The sequence below is a fragment of the Dermacentor andersoni genome, chromosome 1 (genome assembly GCF_023375885.2).
Source record: "Dermacentor andersoni chromosome 1, qqDerAnde1_hic_scaffold, whole genome shotgun sequence".
NCBI classification, from domain to species: Eukaryota; Metazoa; Arthropoda; class Arachnida; order Ixodida; family Ixodidae; genus Dermacentor; species Dermacentor andersoni.
This window is the reverse complement of record NC_092814.1, coordinates 386044948-386062760: the sequence shown is the minus strand read 5'-3', so window position 1 is coordinate 386062760 and position 17813 is coordinate 386044948. Positions and strand designations below refer to the sequence as shown.

Below are 17813 nucleotides of genomic sequence, written 5' to 3'. Positions count from 1 at the left end.
CACTGAAAAAAATTTTTATCGAATGAAGTCACTTTTCTTGTACGTGAGACCAACTCTAAGCACAGCAGATTAATCGATGCTTCGATAATACGTGAGATAGGATGAAGAGCTTTCAGGCGCTCTCTCTTCGGTGCGTCTTTCCTGGACTGATACATTATTGGTGAAACTTTGCATGGTAAGTAATTTTCAAGTTACGGCTGCAAGCTTTCGACTACTGATTTGGTTGTTACTGTTAGGTAATCGTCTATCTCTGCAACCGCTACTGAGTACTGTTGCAGTGACATCTAATGCTAAGGGTGATGAAGCCAAGCATCTGACAATAAAGCATTGGATAGAAAGCAATTAAAATGCCATGCTGAACAGTTGAAGCCTCTTATATTAACCCTATATGAGGTAATGAGGATGCATGGGAAAGACTTCACAAGATCATTGCAATATCCTGCATTTCTGTATGAGCAAGAAGCTGTATTCTTCACTACTTGCATACCTTTTCGATGCGTGTGAATGTGTTGTGCCACTACAGGGTAGAAACCGAAAAAGGTGGCCTGCCCGAATTTCACTGGCCAATAGCAGCCATGTAACAGAACGCTTATATCTATACAGAATTTTGTGCAAAGAGGCTCAACTGATAGCTCAAAACAAGAAATTTGATCTGGATGATTAGACCACATTCTTATCCTGCAAGACAAACAATGTGTTCTCACTGCCTTGAAAAAATTACCGTGTGTTGTGGGAAATGTGACATCCGAGTCAAGAAGAAATATTTCACATTCTATCACTAAGAATAAGGAGTGAATTCGCTTAGTGTTCTATGGCTCTGACGGGTATATTGAGGAAACTCTACAATTAGCAGCCGACACCATCTCCAGAAGAGTTAACTGCTGGGCTAGTTGGTGATCTTGCATACTGAAAAGATTTTGCGCCGGAAAACAACACACATAAGAAAGCCGAAAGAGTGAAAAGAAAAAGAGTGGCCTATAGTGGTCCCATACATCCATAAAGTCACGCACAGCCTGAAAAAAGTGGCTAACCGGTATAATGTACCGGTGGTGTTCTCCGCTCCCCAAAAGCTTGCCCAGCTAAGCCGTCGCATAACTTGCGAAAGCCAAATGCTTGGCTGTCAGAAGCACGGCCAGTGTTTCGTAACGTGTGCCACAAACGTCGTATATGAAATTCCTCTGTCCTACGGGAAATCCTACATTGGGCAGACGGGGCGTTGTGTGAACGACGGGTTTAGGGAACATGCAAAAGGTATAAAAAATAATGAAGGTGAGCGACTTGTGGATCACTGCAGGGCTTCACCGATTGTTTTCCACGGTTGCGCGATGCGAGGATTTTGGGTAGAGGCAGGCATCAGACATCGCGTGAAACATTGGAAGCCTTCTACACCAAGAAAGCGGGTCCGTACTTTGTTAGTGTTACATCGATTATCTTTTACGAGGCTGAGCTGAAGTTTCTATCGCGCCTACTCTGATAAAACTTTGTACTCCATTTTGCCTTGTACGCATGCGCGGTGTTTTGGAGGGCTATATATGTCGAGTGCTTTCACACTCGCTAAACAGTTGAAGTAGCGCCCGTGGTGTCGGCGTAGTTCTTGTGTGTGTTGTTTTTTAGCACAAAATCTTTTCAGACACCATCTCCGCTCACGTATCATCTATGGGACTCGAGTGTTCCAACTCTAAATACGCGCTCCTCCTAGTTAGACCCAAATTTGCCGCTAACTCGCCCATCCAAATCACTTTACAAGGATCCCCTATCCCCCTCACTCCCACCTTGCGCATCTTTGGCCTCTACCTGCAGGATTACGGACGCAATGACAATACCCTTAAAATACTCAAGGCCTCCACGCAATCAGTGTTGCAGCTTCTACGTCGCGTATCTTCCCTGCACAAGGGTTTAGACGAAGCAGACAACATGAATGTTGTACACGGTTTTACGCTTAGCCGCATTCTATACGCCACTTCATCTCTCAAGCTGAACCACACGGAAACCAAGTGCTTGAACGCCATGATCTGCCTTGCAACTAACGCAGCCCTAAACCTACCCCACAGTAGTAGCACAGCCAAACTCATTGCACTGAGCATGCATAACACGCTTCCTTAACTACTTGAGGCGCACCTTCAAACGCAGTACTTAAGACTTGCCGCGAGCACCACTGGCCGCCATATCCTCGCCTCCCTTCGCATCAACATACCCGCTAATCAGTCAACCATTATAGCCATTCTTCGACAGATTCATACACCCCTTGTCGTGAAACCCCTTCCTCGAAACGTCCATCCCCAGTATCACATTTCTCGCCGCGTAGCTCGCGCAAATGCTCTCCACAAGTATTACGGACACGTCTGAAAAGCCATTTGGGTAGACGCCGCATGTACAACGCATGAAGCTGTAGCAGTTACTTACAACCCAACCCTACTCCGACCCCTAACTCACCATCTTCCCTCGGGCTCTACACCTGAGGAGGCAGAGGAGACCGCCATCGCCTTAGCCCTTGCCCTTTCGGATGCTGAATACATCTTTAGCGATTCAAAAACGGCGTTGTCCAACTTTGCCAGAGGCAGGATTCACACCCCTGCCTGGAACTAGTTGAACACCCCCAACAAGCATTTACCACGCAGGGTAAAGCTTCGGTAGGTGCCGGCTCACTCTGGGAACCCCGGAAACGAGGCTGGCGATAAATTGGCTCGAGGTTTAATTTTGCGGGCTCAGGACAGCCTCCATCCGGGTTTCTCGAGGGAGCGGGCGCACAGCTTTGCGGAGCTCACACAAATACCCCGTTTGGACCATCGGACTTACCCTCCTCCCCGCCCCTCCCTGACCCACTCCCAACAGATCCTATGGAGACGCCTCTAGACCCGCTCTCTCCCATTCCCTCAGCTGCTTTCCCACTACTGTGGCATCTCCCCTGCATGCTCCCTATGCGGCGACCCTCACGCCACACTCTCCCACCTCCTTTTTGGCTGCCCTGCTGATCCCCCCGCAGGAACAACCCGCCGTCTCAAGCTGGGACGACTGGGAGATCCTGCTCTCGTCTACGGACCCGACATCGCAGCTTACTGCGGTGGCTCGGGCTGCCGACCTCATGAACAAAAGGAACATGAACGTCTCGAAGTAGTGTGGGACCGTGCGGTGGTCCAGGGACCCAGAGGAGTCAAAACTCACTTGCTACGATTAGTCTGTCTGTCTGTCTGTCTGTCTGTCTGTCTGTCTGTCTGTCTGTCTGTCTGTCTGTCTGTCTGTCTGTCTGTCTGTTAGCGTTCTAAACGTAGGAGGGCTCAAAATTGCCAGTTACAAAAAAAAACTGCGCCCTTTCAAGCTGTGACGAGGGATAACCAACGAAGCTGTATTGGGATGATTATATTGACAACTATATTAATTTCTATGGTTATTGCTATATTTATTGAATAAAAACTCATGCTCGTAACATTGTGATTTTTATCGTCTTTGTTTTGTCTCGTTTATTAGCACAGTGACCATAGCTTTGTGGTCGCTGTGGTTCACCGCGATCGGTTGTACTGCTATGCTAGACACGTTCTTGCCAAACGTTAAATCTTCACACGACCGGTGGCGCGTGGATGGGGCATTGACGTCCGTGTAGCACTCAATTCCAAACCGCTCCAACAGGAAAGATACAGTCGACTTTTCGTCGGGGCCACTAGGTCAACGATAAAGTCGACTATTGGTGGGTGCGCTATTACGTTTTCTTATACTTTTAGACCCTCCAATTTGCACCAAGGAGCGCCGCCATCTCACGTTTTATATATGGCCATGAAGGTCATGCGTCACAACATGGTCGATAAGATAACATGCAGAGCAACCACCGCAACTTGTTTTGCTCAACATCTCAGACACACTGTTTTCTCCATATCCTAGCCATATATAGGCAGCTTCGGAGTAAAAAGTTTCATCAGGAAACTGTTGATACTACATTATAAGCACCCGGTAGGTTTTTCATGAAAAAATACTTTTTGAATTTTTAACTTGTCGAAGCTTAGGCATATATGGGTTAAATGCGTGTGAACGGTGGCGTTGGCTGGCGCAAATATTTCGTAACGGTTGGAGCTCAAATATTTCAGGGTTGCATTAGGTTGGCCGTACACGAGCGCACTTATGTTCTAATATGCAAAAGATTTTCCCAGTTCACGCTAGCAATTCACAGACGCCACTGTTCTTTGAGTGAAATCCGATACAGCCATAATAGTTCAAAACACATACACAAACCACGACCGATGATGCGCGTCGCATATGTTGGCGAAGACAAGAGAAATTTCAGCAGGCAGAAGTTACCGTGGCGCCGAAAGGCTACACAGTGGTGCTTCGGTGACCTTGTATGAACTGACATCAAGTAAATTTCACTAAGAAAGAACATCTCCAAATCCATCCGCAGTGGGCGACGCCAACGCAATCAAGCAGCGGCGCACAAGCCAGAGAGGAGGCGAGGCTCGCCACGCGCCCTTTCCTCCTCGCCTGATAAAAATGTTTCTAGAAAATACTGCCAGTGGGCACCTTTGATGTAAAATGCGCCATCACCGTCATTTAGTGATAAATCTGGGCCTTCCAAAATCTTTGTAACAGGAGCTCAGTGCACATTTTGTTTCCTAAGCCAATGTTCCCAAGGAAGGTGTTCCTAAGAGCCATTGCAGTTTAGCATTCCCACTTCCATCCCGAAGTTTCTACCACAGAAATATGAAAATCCGCTTCGAACGGGAAACATTACGAGCCTGTAGTGGCCGGCACTACCATGGCTGGAAAAAATTACGCGGCAGTGGCGGCCCACGCGCGAAGAGTAGAAAGTTCAGTTACCAACGTGTACGAGACTTGCTTCATATTTGCTGATGATGTAGATGCGTTAACGTTAAGTTAAATTTACAAGCGTTTCTATCCTACAACTGGTATTGAATCTTCTAAAATATCAATGAATTCTGTCAAAGGATGCAACAGTACCGAAATCAAAAATTATGCCAGAAACGCATTTCACGATGACTGTCGGCGAGCGATACAACAAGCATACGAGCAAAAGCAACAAACAGCATTTCTTAAGTTGATTTAAGATATGTAGTGTTCATTTTGAGACTTCCGTTGCATCTGCTATTAGCGACATGTTCGGGTGCCGTACAAATCTGCGAAGGCACTCGCTTGCTAAAGTCGCTCACGAGCACGACAGCATGATGACGACCGTACGGCGCCGACGTAGTGGCGACGATGGAATCACGAAGAAGGAATAAGGTCAACAGAACGACAAAGGTGGTATGACGACAATGGTGTGACAAGAATGAGATGATGATTACTAAAATTTGGACGATGGTATAGCGACAATAGCATAAAGACAACGACATGAGGGCAATGGAATGCCGGAGAGTGCATGACGACAACTGCGTGATGAAGGGGTATGACAACTGCGTGACGGCGACAGCGCCACCACAATGGCATGACGACATTTGTGTGACAGCGATAGGACACGGCGACCGCATTTCGATAGCGGCAAAATGCGAAGACCACCCGCGTCCTTAGATTTAGGCTCCGGTTAATGAAGAGCCCCAGGTGCTCGAAATTATTGTGGAGTCCCCCACTATTGTATGCCTCATAATCAGATCGTGGTTTTGGCACGCAAAACACCATAATTTCAATAAATGACAGCGAATACAGGAGAGCTACGGTCTGAAGACTACGCAGTGAGGACGACCCCATGACAATGGCGGCATCATCACGATCGAAATAGGACCGCGTGATTGAGAGAGAATTAGGAGGAACAAATGACGGTGATGGATCGACGAAGGCGGTCTGTAGAAGACAGCATGATGACAATGGCATCACGACTACTCTGTAGTCGTGATGCCGGCATTACGAGACGGCATTAGGACGGCATTACGAGACCCGGATGTCGAAATCAGAATGACGACGATGGAACGACCGCGATGGCAACGCGACGACTGTATAAAAACAAATGCATGATGACGATAGCGTGACACCGCTGCGAGGACAACACTGTGACTACGAGCGCCTGGCGGCAATGGTGTCATGACGACTGCATCACGAAGCCTGCATGGCGACGATGCCTTGACGACATGACTAGAGCTGGATGATAAAGCTGGAATGACGACGATACAACGTCTACGACGGCATCAGGATCGCGAGGAAACAGCTTTGCCCTCTTTCCAACCCCTGTTTCCTCATACCTGTGCAGGGTGGCAAACCGAAAACTCGCATCTTGGCAAACCTTCATGGCTTTCCTCTCTCTCTCTCTCTCTCTTGTGGGCCAAGCTGTTAGACGACTTGGGCTACTGCGTTAGCGTAGAAGGCGTAACGACAACAATACGAGAGGCAAATCATGAAGCTAGAAGGACGACAATGAAACGGCCATGACTGCATCACGACCACCCCAGCACATACCTATTGGCCCTAGTATGGTCGGCGACTTGGGCCATTCCGTCAGTGTGAGAGGCTAAATAGATAGATAGATAGATAGATAGATAGATAGATAGATAGATAGATAGATAGATAGATAGATAGATAGATAGATAGATAGATAGATAGATAGATAGATAGATAGATAGATCGTTTTGAAGTACGCTAAAATTGCTGATCCCAATAAGACGAGTGTAACAGGACATACACTTCATGATTTATGGATCCTCCATTTAATGCGAAGGCCACTGGTGCTCAAGCAGAGCATAAATCGAAAGTCACTGTGAAATTCACATTTTTACTAATGTAAAGAACATGCAACGGTAAATTTCCGACCCATGCTGTGAGTATAGTGCACGCACTGAAGTGGCAATCGTAATGTGTAGCAAATAAATTAGTCGCAAAAAGATATTTTTAAAACAGAAGCTCACACAACTTTCCATCAATTCAACGTGGACGTTGAGATGTTGAGAGACTCGACATTCCTACAAGAAATTGCGTCCTTCAGTGAAAACAAATTGGTAGACATCGACTGTGTGGTGCAGCGCGATGCTGGACAAGACACACACGATGAAAAAACGAGGAAAAGCCTTTACTGCCAACTGAAATGTTATTGTCTTATACAAGGAGTTATAGAAAAAAAATAGCAGAAGGAAAATGGCATAGTATATATATATATCTCAAGATGAAAAATAATGATGCCATCACCGCTCACTAGTCGCACCGCCATTGTCTAAGAATGCCAACAGGCTTTGTGATAAGGCCAGGGATGGCTTACTTATGTATGGGCATACTTCACGTGCCATGCTGGCCGATTCGGCGATGATGCGCGTTGGATCGTCCTTGTGTGTGAACATTACTTTTGTTTTTCCACGTGCTTTCATATAAAGCTGTTTTCATATCAAGGTTTATTATTTTACCAAAACAGTTGGTATTTGCGCACTTGCTTTTTTTTTTTAAATATTGAACTCGATACTGCCTTACTTGAAATGTGCAATTTATTAGGTACACACTATCGATAACTAGATATCCTGCCCATAAAACCATATTCGCTGTAATCGAAAGCGCCCGTTTTCAGGGCAGGGCCGAAAGCGAACCAAATGATCTGCACATGCAGCGCGGTGTGCGCAGTGTCTTACCAACCAGGCTAAGTGAAAGATTTCGTCACGCGGACGAAGCGCGTCGCACTATCGGGGTGAACTATCGCTGCAAGGCTAGAGGCGAGCATGCGCCCGTGAAATCCGTAGTGAGAACGGACGCCGGACGCCACCGAATAAAGCTCGGCGCGATAATACATCCCTTCTTGGGTGTGGCCATTTGACTGCAGGGCGTTTCAGTGGTTGTGGCTCTGTGCGGGGATTCCTCAGTTAAATGAGTGTGCAAGGAACAGATGTCCCAGGCCCCGACGTCGTCGTCGCGGCAACATCAACGACTTCGAAGCCAAATCGGAAGCCAGACATAGATGACGCTCGGAACGTCCAGCAGAGCGTCAGTCGGACGACGTCGTCACACGTCTACGACGCGGCTGAAGAGCGGCATCTGCAAGAACTCGCACTGCAATTTTCCGAGTCTTCTCCAGCTGCCGAGCTTCCACCGACTGCGTCGAAGCTTGCGGATTCTGCTGAGGACACAGGCACCGCTGAAGAGAGTTCCAAGGAACAAACACTTAGGGCACCCCCATTGCAAATTGCTCCCGCCGAACAAACACCAGAACGGGCTTCCCCTAATGTCCAGGATGGTTCCAGATTCACGGCAGCGCCTTCTGTGACACCCATTACTGTTCGCTTGATCGAGGAGCCAGGGGCCAAACTTCAGGTAAACGTCTGGACTCATGGTCGACATTTTCTAACACGGTATGGCGAGCTCCTATTTAGAAACTGCCCTCCGCCGATAGGCGAAACCATACAGTTTCCGTATGAGTGCGTATTCTTTAGTACCTCTGAAAAAGGAGTTTTATCTACGTCGATGTACTCAAGGGTTTGAAAACTGTACGGCCTTTTGTCATTTTCTCTTTTTTTGTTTCGTTTTGGTTGCCGTTGATGTCTACCTATTGCACAGATACGACGCATAGCTTGAAGCTCGACGTACGTCGTCGAGTTCAAGTGCTCAATAGGGCGAATATCGGCGGGTAATGCATTATACTTTAATTAATGAATATAGCTATTTACATGTTCAGTACGCTGCAAGCTCAACGCGCGTTGCTGCGGAAGCAGAAGCCTTTCCATTGAATCTAATTATTGGTTTGGAGGTGTTACTAAGCAGTCAACACTCGTGCAGTTCGTTTTTTCTAAACTGCCTTACGCCGGCTTAAGACACCCGGTGTGAGTAACAGTATGGGTAGTTTTCAAGTGACTTCATGGACGCAGCTTCTGACCTTACTTGTACCTAAGCCCGGCAGCCACAATTACATCTGTGGATCATATTAACGCACGCATATTAGTTTCCTTATTGACGGTGCTAATGTTTCCCAGGATTATCACCGTTATTGATTTGTGGCTCTGCGCAAAATGCACCTGCAGTGCTGTGAACAGGAGGTGGAAAAATCTGTGTCTCCCATCAGTCATGTCTAATCCCGTCGCAATAACGTCAGGCCTACAATTGGTATGAATTCTTCTCCGGGCGTTGGATGGCCTAAACTGCAAAACACACAACAAAAGTGGTGGTGACGACAAGCTCCTCTCCTTTCGCCTTCCTTTCCCGCCAAGGCTACACCCTACATTCCCCTGATGACTCTCCGTCTCTTTGCCCTTCCTTCGCTGGCCGACTACCCGATAGCCGGCGCAACCGCTGAACCTCGCTGCTCGAATGTCGAGATGCGGGACACTGGCTTCTGCGTTTTATTTATGCAATGCGCAAGCGACTGCCAATTATGTACAAACCTTAGCTTCATTTTTTCATGAACGTTTTTAGCCATGAACCACCCAACACACTCCACACCCTGGTGGAGGACCTGGCCCCCAAGGGCTTCTGCATCTCTGTTCTCACGCATGACTTCAACGTCTGCAGGGTAGCCCTCTTGGTAGCCCTCTAAATGGCATTTTTTTCTTCCTTTTTTTTTCGTCGCGATCTTGTCAGCACCTTCCTGGGCCTCTGCCCTTCCGCTTTCCACCTGCACACAATCCTCCCAGTCTCCGGAGTGGACACCTTTTTCCGTCCTGTGCGTATTGGTGTCAGGTCTCCAAAGACACATATGCACGGATAAATACAGTAATCGCTTGTAAGCAGGCAGAAGAGGAAACTGAAAGCAAAATCAGAAATGGTCCACATTGTAGAAGTTACAAATGAACACTTCGATACAACCAGCTACCGACACACCTACGCATTCCACTCCCCTCCCCCTTTTCTGTCCCTGCCCACTTTGCGTGGAATAGGGAAAAATGATGTCATTTATGGTAGCGTATGTGTTGTCCTCGCATGCCCTTACACCACAATGACATGTCGGTGCTGTATGAAATCTGCATATCTCGATAAATGCAGTGAACCATTGCGCAAACGTGGACACGAATTGTTGAAGCTCGGCCATGTGTGCCGTGAATGAACTACGTTTCACCTTGAAACAAGCATTGCAAGATGCACGTAAACATGTTTATTGATAGCGACGTAAAAATAACCTATCACTCTTGTTACAGCGTATCATTCTGAACATGGGAGACAGCGTCATCACAGCCACGTCATTCAATTTTTGAGGAGAAAAAGAAAGAGACAGGTGCAAGGATTTCACAGGGCATAGGATTTACTCTGCATGCAGCTACATTATAACATGTATTGTCAAAGAATTGTCGGACTGAAAATTCTTGCGCACAATTTTTGTTCATTAAAAAACATTTTAACGCACCCTTCCATAAAGTCGCAGTTTCCATGTTTTACAGCAACTGATTTGGTAGTTTATCTTTTCCAATTAGTTATTTCTGGCACCGCCGTTCTGAGGAAAAACCTTGAGAAAACATGTTATAGAGACACAATTTTTTTCAAATTTTAACATCAAACGAGCACGTAGTTTGGCTGTTCAAGGTAGCTCTGATTTGTGGCAATGAAATTATGACTGAACGTGGTGCCCACTTCATTCCGCACGGCCCATCCTTGAATACCAAGACGACGATACCCTATGGTTGCTACGATACAAACATTCGATGATGCTGCCGTGCCAAGGGCGCACAATGTATATGTCTATATAAAGGCCTACAGTCTGTTACGACCTGATGCCGTCACCCCAACGCCACTAGCCATAGCAAGGACTGGCGGCTTGGAACCGAGGCAATAAAATGACATAATGTAACCTACTCCGCCTCATAAGTTGCACTTGCTAATGGGACAACCTCATAGCATTTCGGACGTATTTATTCTTTGACGTCCACCGGCGTGAATGCGGCCATCCTACAGTACGATAATGCACACTGAAATCTAATTACCCGCTCCGCTGTATACCCTTGGAATTTTTAATAATAACGTGCATGCGCTAAATGCGAAGGACGACAGCTGCCTAGTAGTGGCACTCCTGAAGGGAAAACCGCTGTTAAATATGCTGGAAGCCGCCTCCTGCGCTGGCGAGTTCTGTCGTCGTTATCGCAACGCCTAAACGTGGCTGCAGGCAATCCCTGCGATCGACGCTCGCTTATCAATATTAAACCATTGCAAAGGCGTACTTCTTCATCAACGACATTTATGTCATGATAGCAGAGTGGTAAATTTGCTGCGCCATAATAAGCACGCCCACATCATGCAGGAGACAATGTGCGTGGCGCGAAAAATTACTCGCGTATATGCGATCACTGTCAACGTGTAGCTGCTGTGCAGCACATGTTACTTTACCAGAGACGTAAGTGTACCATCACCTCACAACGCATATTTCGCCACTAACTACTTATGTGTCCGTACGCATCGTACGTTATTTTCAACCAAGAACTGATTATCTTGTATTCTACGTGATGAAATGGTAGAAGCTGCATCGACTGCCAAGGATAGCGTAAATCTCAATCCAGAAGTTGTCTCGCCTACAACAAACCTTATTGTCGACGCCGCTACCCATTTCATCTTACCTGACTGGTTGTTGCCTTAAAATATCGGTGGCAGCGAATGAAGTAACAGCCTATCTCGCGCTCGCCCATTGCAGCCAACGCAACTTGGCTAGCCTCAGCACATGCGTTCGTTATGTAATAGTCGTGGCTGTAAGCGTCCTGCAGTGTGCTCCGCCAGGACCGAGTTCGTTCATTTCGACTGCGGCCTGTGCCCTCATTCCCTTGTCCAGCCTTTCAATTCCTCCGCGTAGTTCTCGCAAGGGTCGCTAGAGACACAAGTTCGCCCGTTGTGACGCTTCATCGCGTGGGCATTGCAGGTTGGAATGCTGATCGTGGCGACGGCATTCCGAAAGGGGCGGATTCTGAAAGCTCTCATTTACTGAGCGTGGACTGCCTGATAAATATTCGTGGTGGGCAACATATCCTACGCTGCTTCCGGGCTGCTGTCCGATTATTTAATCAATTCATGCTGACGTCCACTGTCGTCATCCTAGAGGCAGCATGCGGCTGGCCAGGTCCTCTCAGAGAGGCAACATAACTTGTTTAAATTTTAATAAATGCGTTAGTACTTACCGTTTACAATCGGTGTAATAATTTCTGTACGGCACACCTGTTTTTGTTTCTTTAGTTGAAACGTCTTTAAAATCGGCCATAGAACCCACTTGCTAAAGGCGGCTGCAACAAAAACGCATTATAATATTGATACCAAAGCATCAAAAGGCCAATTGAGCGAAAGAGCCCGAGTCTGCAGCAGAGGAACGGCGCCTAAAATCCCGTTGACGGCGAAGCCACGTCCCGTGCCCGCCTCTACTTAGCAGAAAGCGAAAAATGGCCCACTGGTGGCACACCAGCTTTTGCGTGAGGGCATCCCTGCTTTTCGCCCTCAGAAGCCCACGCGTGATGTCGCCTGGGTTCTAACTGCGTTCCGGTAATCGCCATAAAGAAATCAATCTATAAGACAACAGAATAAATTAGAAAGGAAAAACGTTGGCGGCAGTGAGTTTAGAAGCTACGACCCCATGCTCTGAGGCCGAGTGTTTTACACACTGGACTAGACTTCCTTAATACCAGGCCTGTGCACTCTGCTTTATGACGTCATGCTACTTGGACAGGCGGGACGAAAGGGGTGACGTCAAAATCACTGCGTTTTACTCGAGAGCGTCCCTAATAGATTCTATGGCAGTGGGGCAAGCTAGCATGACGTCACGGATTGATATGCAACTGCCTTGTGCTATCTAGGAGGCGTTGGCCGAGCCTCTCAACGCGCTGGCTTGCCCGCGGGGAGTTCATAACTCGAAGAATGAACAAAACAAGCATGTCCCACAAGGAGGCGGCAGCGTTAGTGCAACAGCGGAGGAGACCAACGCGTATTCGGCGTGGGCAAGCTGTAGGTCCAAACGAGAGCTCCCTGGCTCCAATTCCGCAGGTCCAGGAGAAGGTAGTTGAATTGGCATCGATAAATCTCTCTAAACCATTGCTTCAAGCCAGCTGCGCAAGCCCGGAATCGAATGTATGGCCACGCTTGCCGCCGCGCACACGGGCCTTAGACTGTCAGCGCGAGCAAGGACAGTGCAATCAGATGGCACCATCGGACTCTGTTATCAAAAACCATGCTGCGACAAATAATCGCCGCCCTGCAGCTGCTACTGTCCGCATTAAATACGCCAGTGGCGCTAACAGCGGTTAAAATTATGAACGCTATAGACAGTCTCCTGGCTACATTGCAGTAACTTCTAACTTTGCTCGCTAAGATGACTGTGCTGTGGTGTGAAGTGTACACGTACACAATGCACAGATACAGTATGATGCGCAGCCCTCATCGTATTTGCCGTACCACCACCCTCTTTCCTCTTTTCATCCCACCTCTGTTATTCCCCAAACCCCTTCCCCAGCGTGCAGTAGCAGGCTAGAGGCACTTCACTCAGGCCGACCTCTCCGCCTTTCTGCCATTAAACATTATCTCTTCCCTTCTCTGTCATAACTCGAAGAAATGCTCGAATGCGTTCAACTGGACATTACTGCTTTCGCATTCACAACTCAAGTGATTTGGTGTCCTCGGATTTTTATTGCTGATATGTATATGCAACGGTTTTACCGACATGCATTTCATTGGTATCACTGTCTAGTGGAACGAAGCCATTGCTCGATCATTCACATTGCGCATTCACAGATGACGCCGTTTTCGCACCACGGATGACGCAATCGGAGCTAAATTTAGCCACTCGCTCAGCGTCCTGAGAGGCGCAGCTCGGAAGAACATTTCTCGATTCTAACGGGAGTGGTTGCGTTTGAGAAGCCACACTCAGCCAGAGTAGGTACAGTCTTGGTCAAAAATTTGAACCCACCGTGAACGGCCGTGGAGCGGCTGCGCTCCGCTATCGCGGCGCTGCCGCCGCTGGTGCGTGCCGCTGCTCGCTTGCGCCGAGGGTAAAGAGCGCGAAGGAAGCATGTCTCTTACTCTCAAGCATGCTTTGATAACAGGGCTCGTGAATAACTAGTGCAGCGTTTGTTCTACCAGCTGCGAGGTCGTCTTGCGGCCGCCGTGGTACGGCACTTCGTACGAGTAAATGCGGTGGCCTGGGCGAAACTGCCTGGCTTCCATGCAGCGCATTATAGTATAAAAATTTTCCTAATCTTCGAAATTACCTTTTACAATTGTATTCTACATGTTCAAAGGCGAGAGCCTTCGCATTATGCTTTTAGATAAATATTTTTAATGTGTTTCTGAGTGCGATGAAAACAAAAGATAAAAAATAACATCTCTCATAGTCGTCTAGCGTTGTTCCAGGTTGTTTGCAATATGTGGGCAATTCAGTCATCGTTCGTTTAGAAAAGACTAGAAGCAGTAATTTCGACTACGAAGGCTCTCTTCGGAAGGGGCTTGTAACCGCCGTTACAATATTTCAAATCGGTTGGCCGCACTTCTCCATTAAGGAACGACCAAACGAGTGCGTTTGGCGTTGAAGTTCTTTAATTAAACCTAAAGTGAGATTATGAGAACATTTCGGGACTAGAAGACGTTCCCCTGCCTGAGTAGCCGATTGAGTTAGACCCATTCCCTCGGCATTTTGGAAAGTGCCCACTTCCTCATCTTTTTTTTATATATTCGTGCACACTGCCTCATTGTCGTTAGGGCTCACTTTCATGCACACATGAGGCCAGTATACGTTCATCCCGTTTGCATTGGGCATCACGCGTTTGAATGGCGTAATGTAGACCAGGGCCGCGAGATTATAGGATTCTCGCATAGTGAAGGCGTCACACCGGCGGTGCTGTCGCTGTCACGGGTTCACTGTAAGAAGTATTTCATACACTGTAAACAAAAAAACACCCAGATGGGCGTTTTTTGCTTGTCCTCTAGCGCATTCCCTTTTGTACATCTTTTTGCTCCCATTGAAAGGGCGTACGATAAAACTCCCATTGACGTGGGCATTAATTGGGCACACAACGGGGGTACGTAATACGCCCACTTCACCCTCCCCCCCTATTTGACTGGGAGGTACAATGGGAGTATTGTGAAGGAATTAAAGGCATTTTAGTTTAGGTGCGGCAAGCTCGTAGCGAAACGCATGATGGCGCGGGTCACGCGCTTACGCAGTACCAGACGGAACACCGCAGGCCGAAATGTCGAACGCCGGCGATCAAGGCTCAAGGGAACTCGGCCGTCCGTGAGCTGCCGCCCGAGCAGGCGTCGCACCTGCTCGGAGCGAACGCCGGCATCCGACACCTTGGCCTGCGGTGTTCCGTCTGCTGCTGCATAGGCGCGGCGTACCGCCACGAAGCATTTCGCCGCGGGCTCGCCACACGTGGTCCAATCGACGGCACAGGGCCACCGCTGAATCGACCAAGTCACGCGCACACGTGGTCCAATGGCGAATGAACCCGTCACCGCACGTCTTCATTTTTTTTTCCCTTTCGCTGATCACAGAGCCCCTCTTTGCAAAGCTTTTATTCAGTCGTCCTAGCTTATCGGCAGTGCCTCCGAGGCCAGCAAACGCCTTCGAGAGCAGTTGCTACTTGCTGAAAGGAAAAATGCACGAGACACACACTGACAGTGAAGAAAATTTATTTTACACGAAATGTAAGAAATATAATATGTTCACTTCCGGGCCCAAAAGAAAGCACATTTCTGCCCCAGTAAAACAATTGTCTGGATTTTAAAGAAGAGCACTGTACATTGTAAGCATGTCAGTTGCTAGTATTCTACATGTCCTAACACAATGAAATTAGTAAATGAAAGAAATGCTAAGAAATCTTATCTCCTTTCACACTGAACTGTAACTACAGAGCCATGTGTTTGAACTGTTACTTTGTACTGACACTCCACACTTTTGCACAGACTATATATTGAGCTCGCTTGACTAAGAGTAAAACTTAATTTGGCCTAGTTGGTACATAATTCTGAACTTAAAACTTACAGCGCAAACACCTAAGACGAACCGCAAAAGGCAGATACAACACACGCTGGCGCTAACTGACAACTTCTTTATTTCTTCGACGTCGATGCATATATATGCCCTAGGCCACACAACTGCACAGGCACACACATTACATTACAGAGATCTCCCAAATTATCACATATGCAAACGTAGGAACTCAAATTCAGATGGGTGCAGGGACAAAGCTATGTCACTGATGCAATTATCATTTTGCCTTTTTATGTGGTAGGCCTCTAAGGCAAGCCGCGCAAGCTCATTCATGCTTTTGCCAAGAATCGACGTCCCATCAAGTCGTGCCTCACAATTTTTGCAAGAGTTTATAAGCGCAACAATGTGAACTCTTCTATCTACATTTTTGTTTACTTTTTGTGCATGTTCCCTGCGTGGTCCCTTAAACACATAAGGTCATCTATCAACTCAAGAAAATTGCTTGCAGGTATAGTGTTCCTTTGGCGTTTTCTGCACCGAACAAGCTTTTAAAGCTATGCTCCCGCACCTGCGGAGAGGGCAGAGGAGGATGCCAAATTCGGCATGATGCTTCATACGTGTTGTGCGCGGTCGGCGTGGTTTATACCATTCACTCTCATGTGGTAAGACATAGCTTGGCTAGATAGGGCATTGCGTCAATGAGCGACTCAGGGAACATGCGCAACAAGTAAACAAAAATGTAGATAGAGGAGCGCACCTTGGTGCGCATATAAACTCTTGCAACAATTGTGAGGCACAACTTGATGGGACGTCGATTCTTGGCAAAAGCAAGAATGAGCATGTGCGGCTTGCCTTAGAGGCCTACCACAAGAAAGGCAGGGAGATAATTGCATTAGTAAGATATCTTTGTCCCTGCATCCATCTGAATTTGACTTCCTACGCTTGCGTATGTGATAATTTGGCAGATCTCTGTAATGTAATCTGAGTGCCTGCGCGGTAGTGTGGCCTAGGGTTTATATTGCATCGATGACGAAGAAATAAAGTTGTTAGCACCAGTGTGTGTCGTATCTTCCTTTTGTGGTTCGTCTTAGGTGTTTGTGCTGTAAGATTAAGTTGCTTGACTAAGCCATTCCTAATTAACAGTGGCTTGTATAATGAGGCCGATCAGTGGTATTTTGCATGGACTAGCACACAAATATGATAAATGTCAAAGTACTAAATTAAGAAATGGGGCTCATCACACAAACAAGCTACATAATTTAGTGCTGGATTTCTGAGCAAGCTATTAAAAATTATTGCATTTTACGAACCAGAACCCACCTTCTGATTATGACACATGCCATAGCGAGTAACCCCGAATTAATTTGGACAACCTGGGGTTCTTTAACATGCACCTGTCTAAGTACATGGGTGCTTTTGCATTTCGCTCCCACTGAAATGCGGTTTTGTTTAAGACTACATTTACGAAAGTTCCAAACACGATCCCCCCTATATTTTTACAGTGGGTGCTCTTTAAATGGAGCCTCAAGGTGCCAGGGAAATTGGTTCCATTTACCAGGCATTATATTTACTGAGAGACATTGCAGAGAGCCAACCAATTATCAGGATGGTGTCCTATTTAAGCGGCAGTTTCGAAGCGATTTTCGTTTATCGAGATTCCACTGTAGTCCATAGTAGTGGATGAGTTGTGTTCTGCATGGACACATTAGCATGGCTACCATGTTTAGTTGAATATTGTGCAAGCAGCAACATTTCACTGTACCCAGTGCAATATATAAAGCCAGCAATGTAACATGTTGCAAATGCAGCCACGAACAAGTACCTTCCCTGATCATATCCAATAGCAGCATCTTTAGACGAAATTAGTCATGCTTTCTCCCGTTTAAGTGCCTTGTTTTCAGAAATCAAATCCTCCTTATCACATTGACCTCAAATTGTGTCATTCCCCGAGCTGAGGTCATTTGAGATTGCATTTAATTGCCCTTCAAATAGCATATTGGTCTTATTTAAAAAGCACATGGCATCA

The 17813-nt window shown here is 47.0% G+C and overlaps 1 protein-coding gene across 2 annotated transcripts in view; it reads left to right on the top strand.

Annotated features, from left to right (window-relative positions):
* The first annotated feature begins 7229 nt into the window (after positions 1-7229).
* Positions 7230-17813, top strand: part of LOC126518601 (TATA-box-binding protein-like) — a 197656-nt gene continuing 187072 nt past the window's right edge. Inside the window, exon 1 of one of the 2 annotated variants that reach the window (XM_055064963.1) lies at positions 7230-8220. In XM_055064963.1, coding sequence (XP_054920938.1) covers positions 7777-8220 — 444 coding nt within the window. In that variant the 5' untranslated portion in view covers positions 7230-7776. The remainder of the gene's footprint in view (positions 8221-17813) is intronic. The other variant, XM_050168379.3, reaches the window with a different exon arrangement.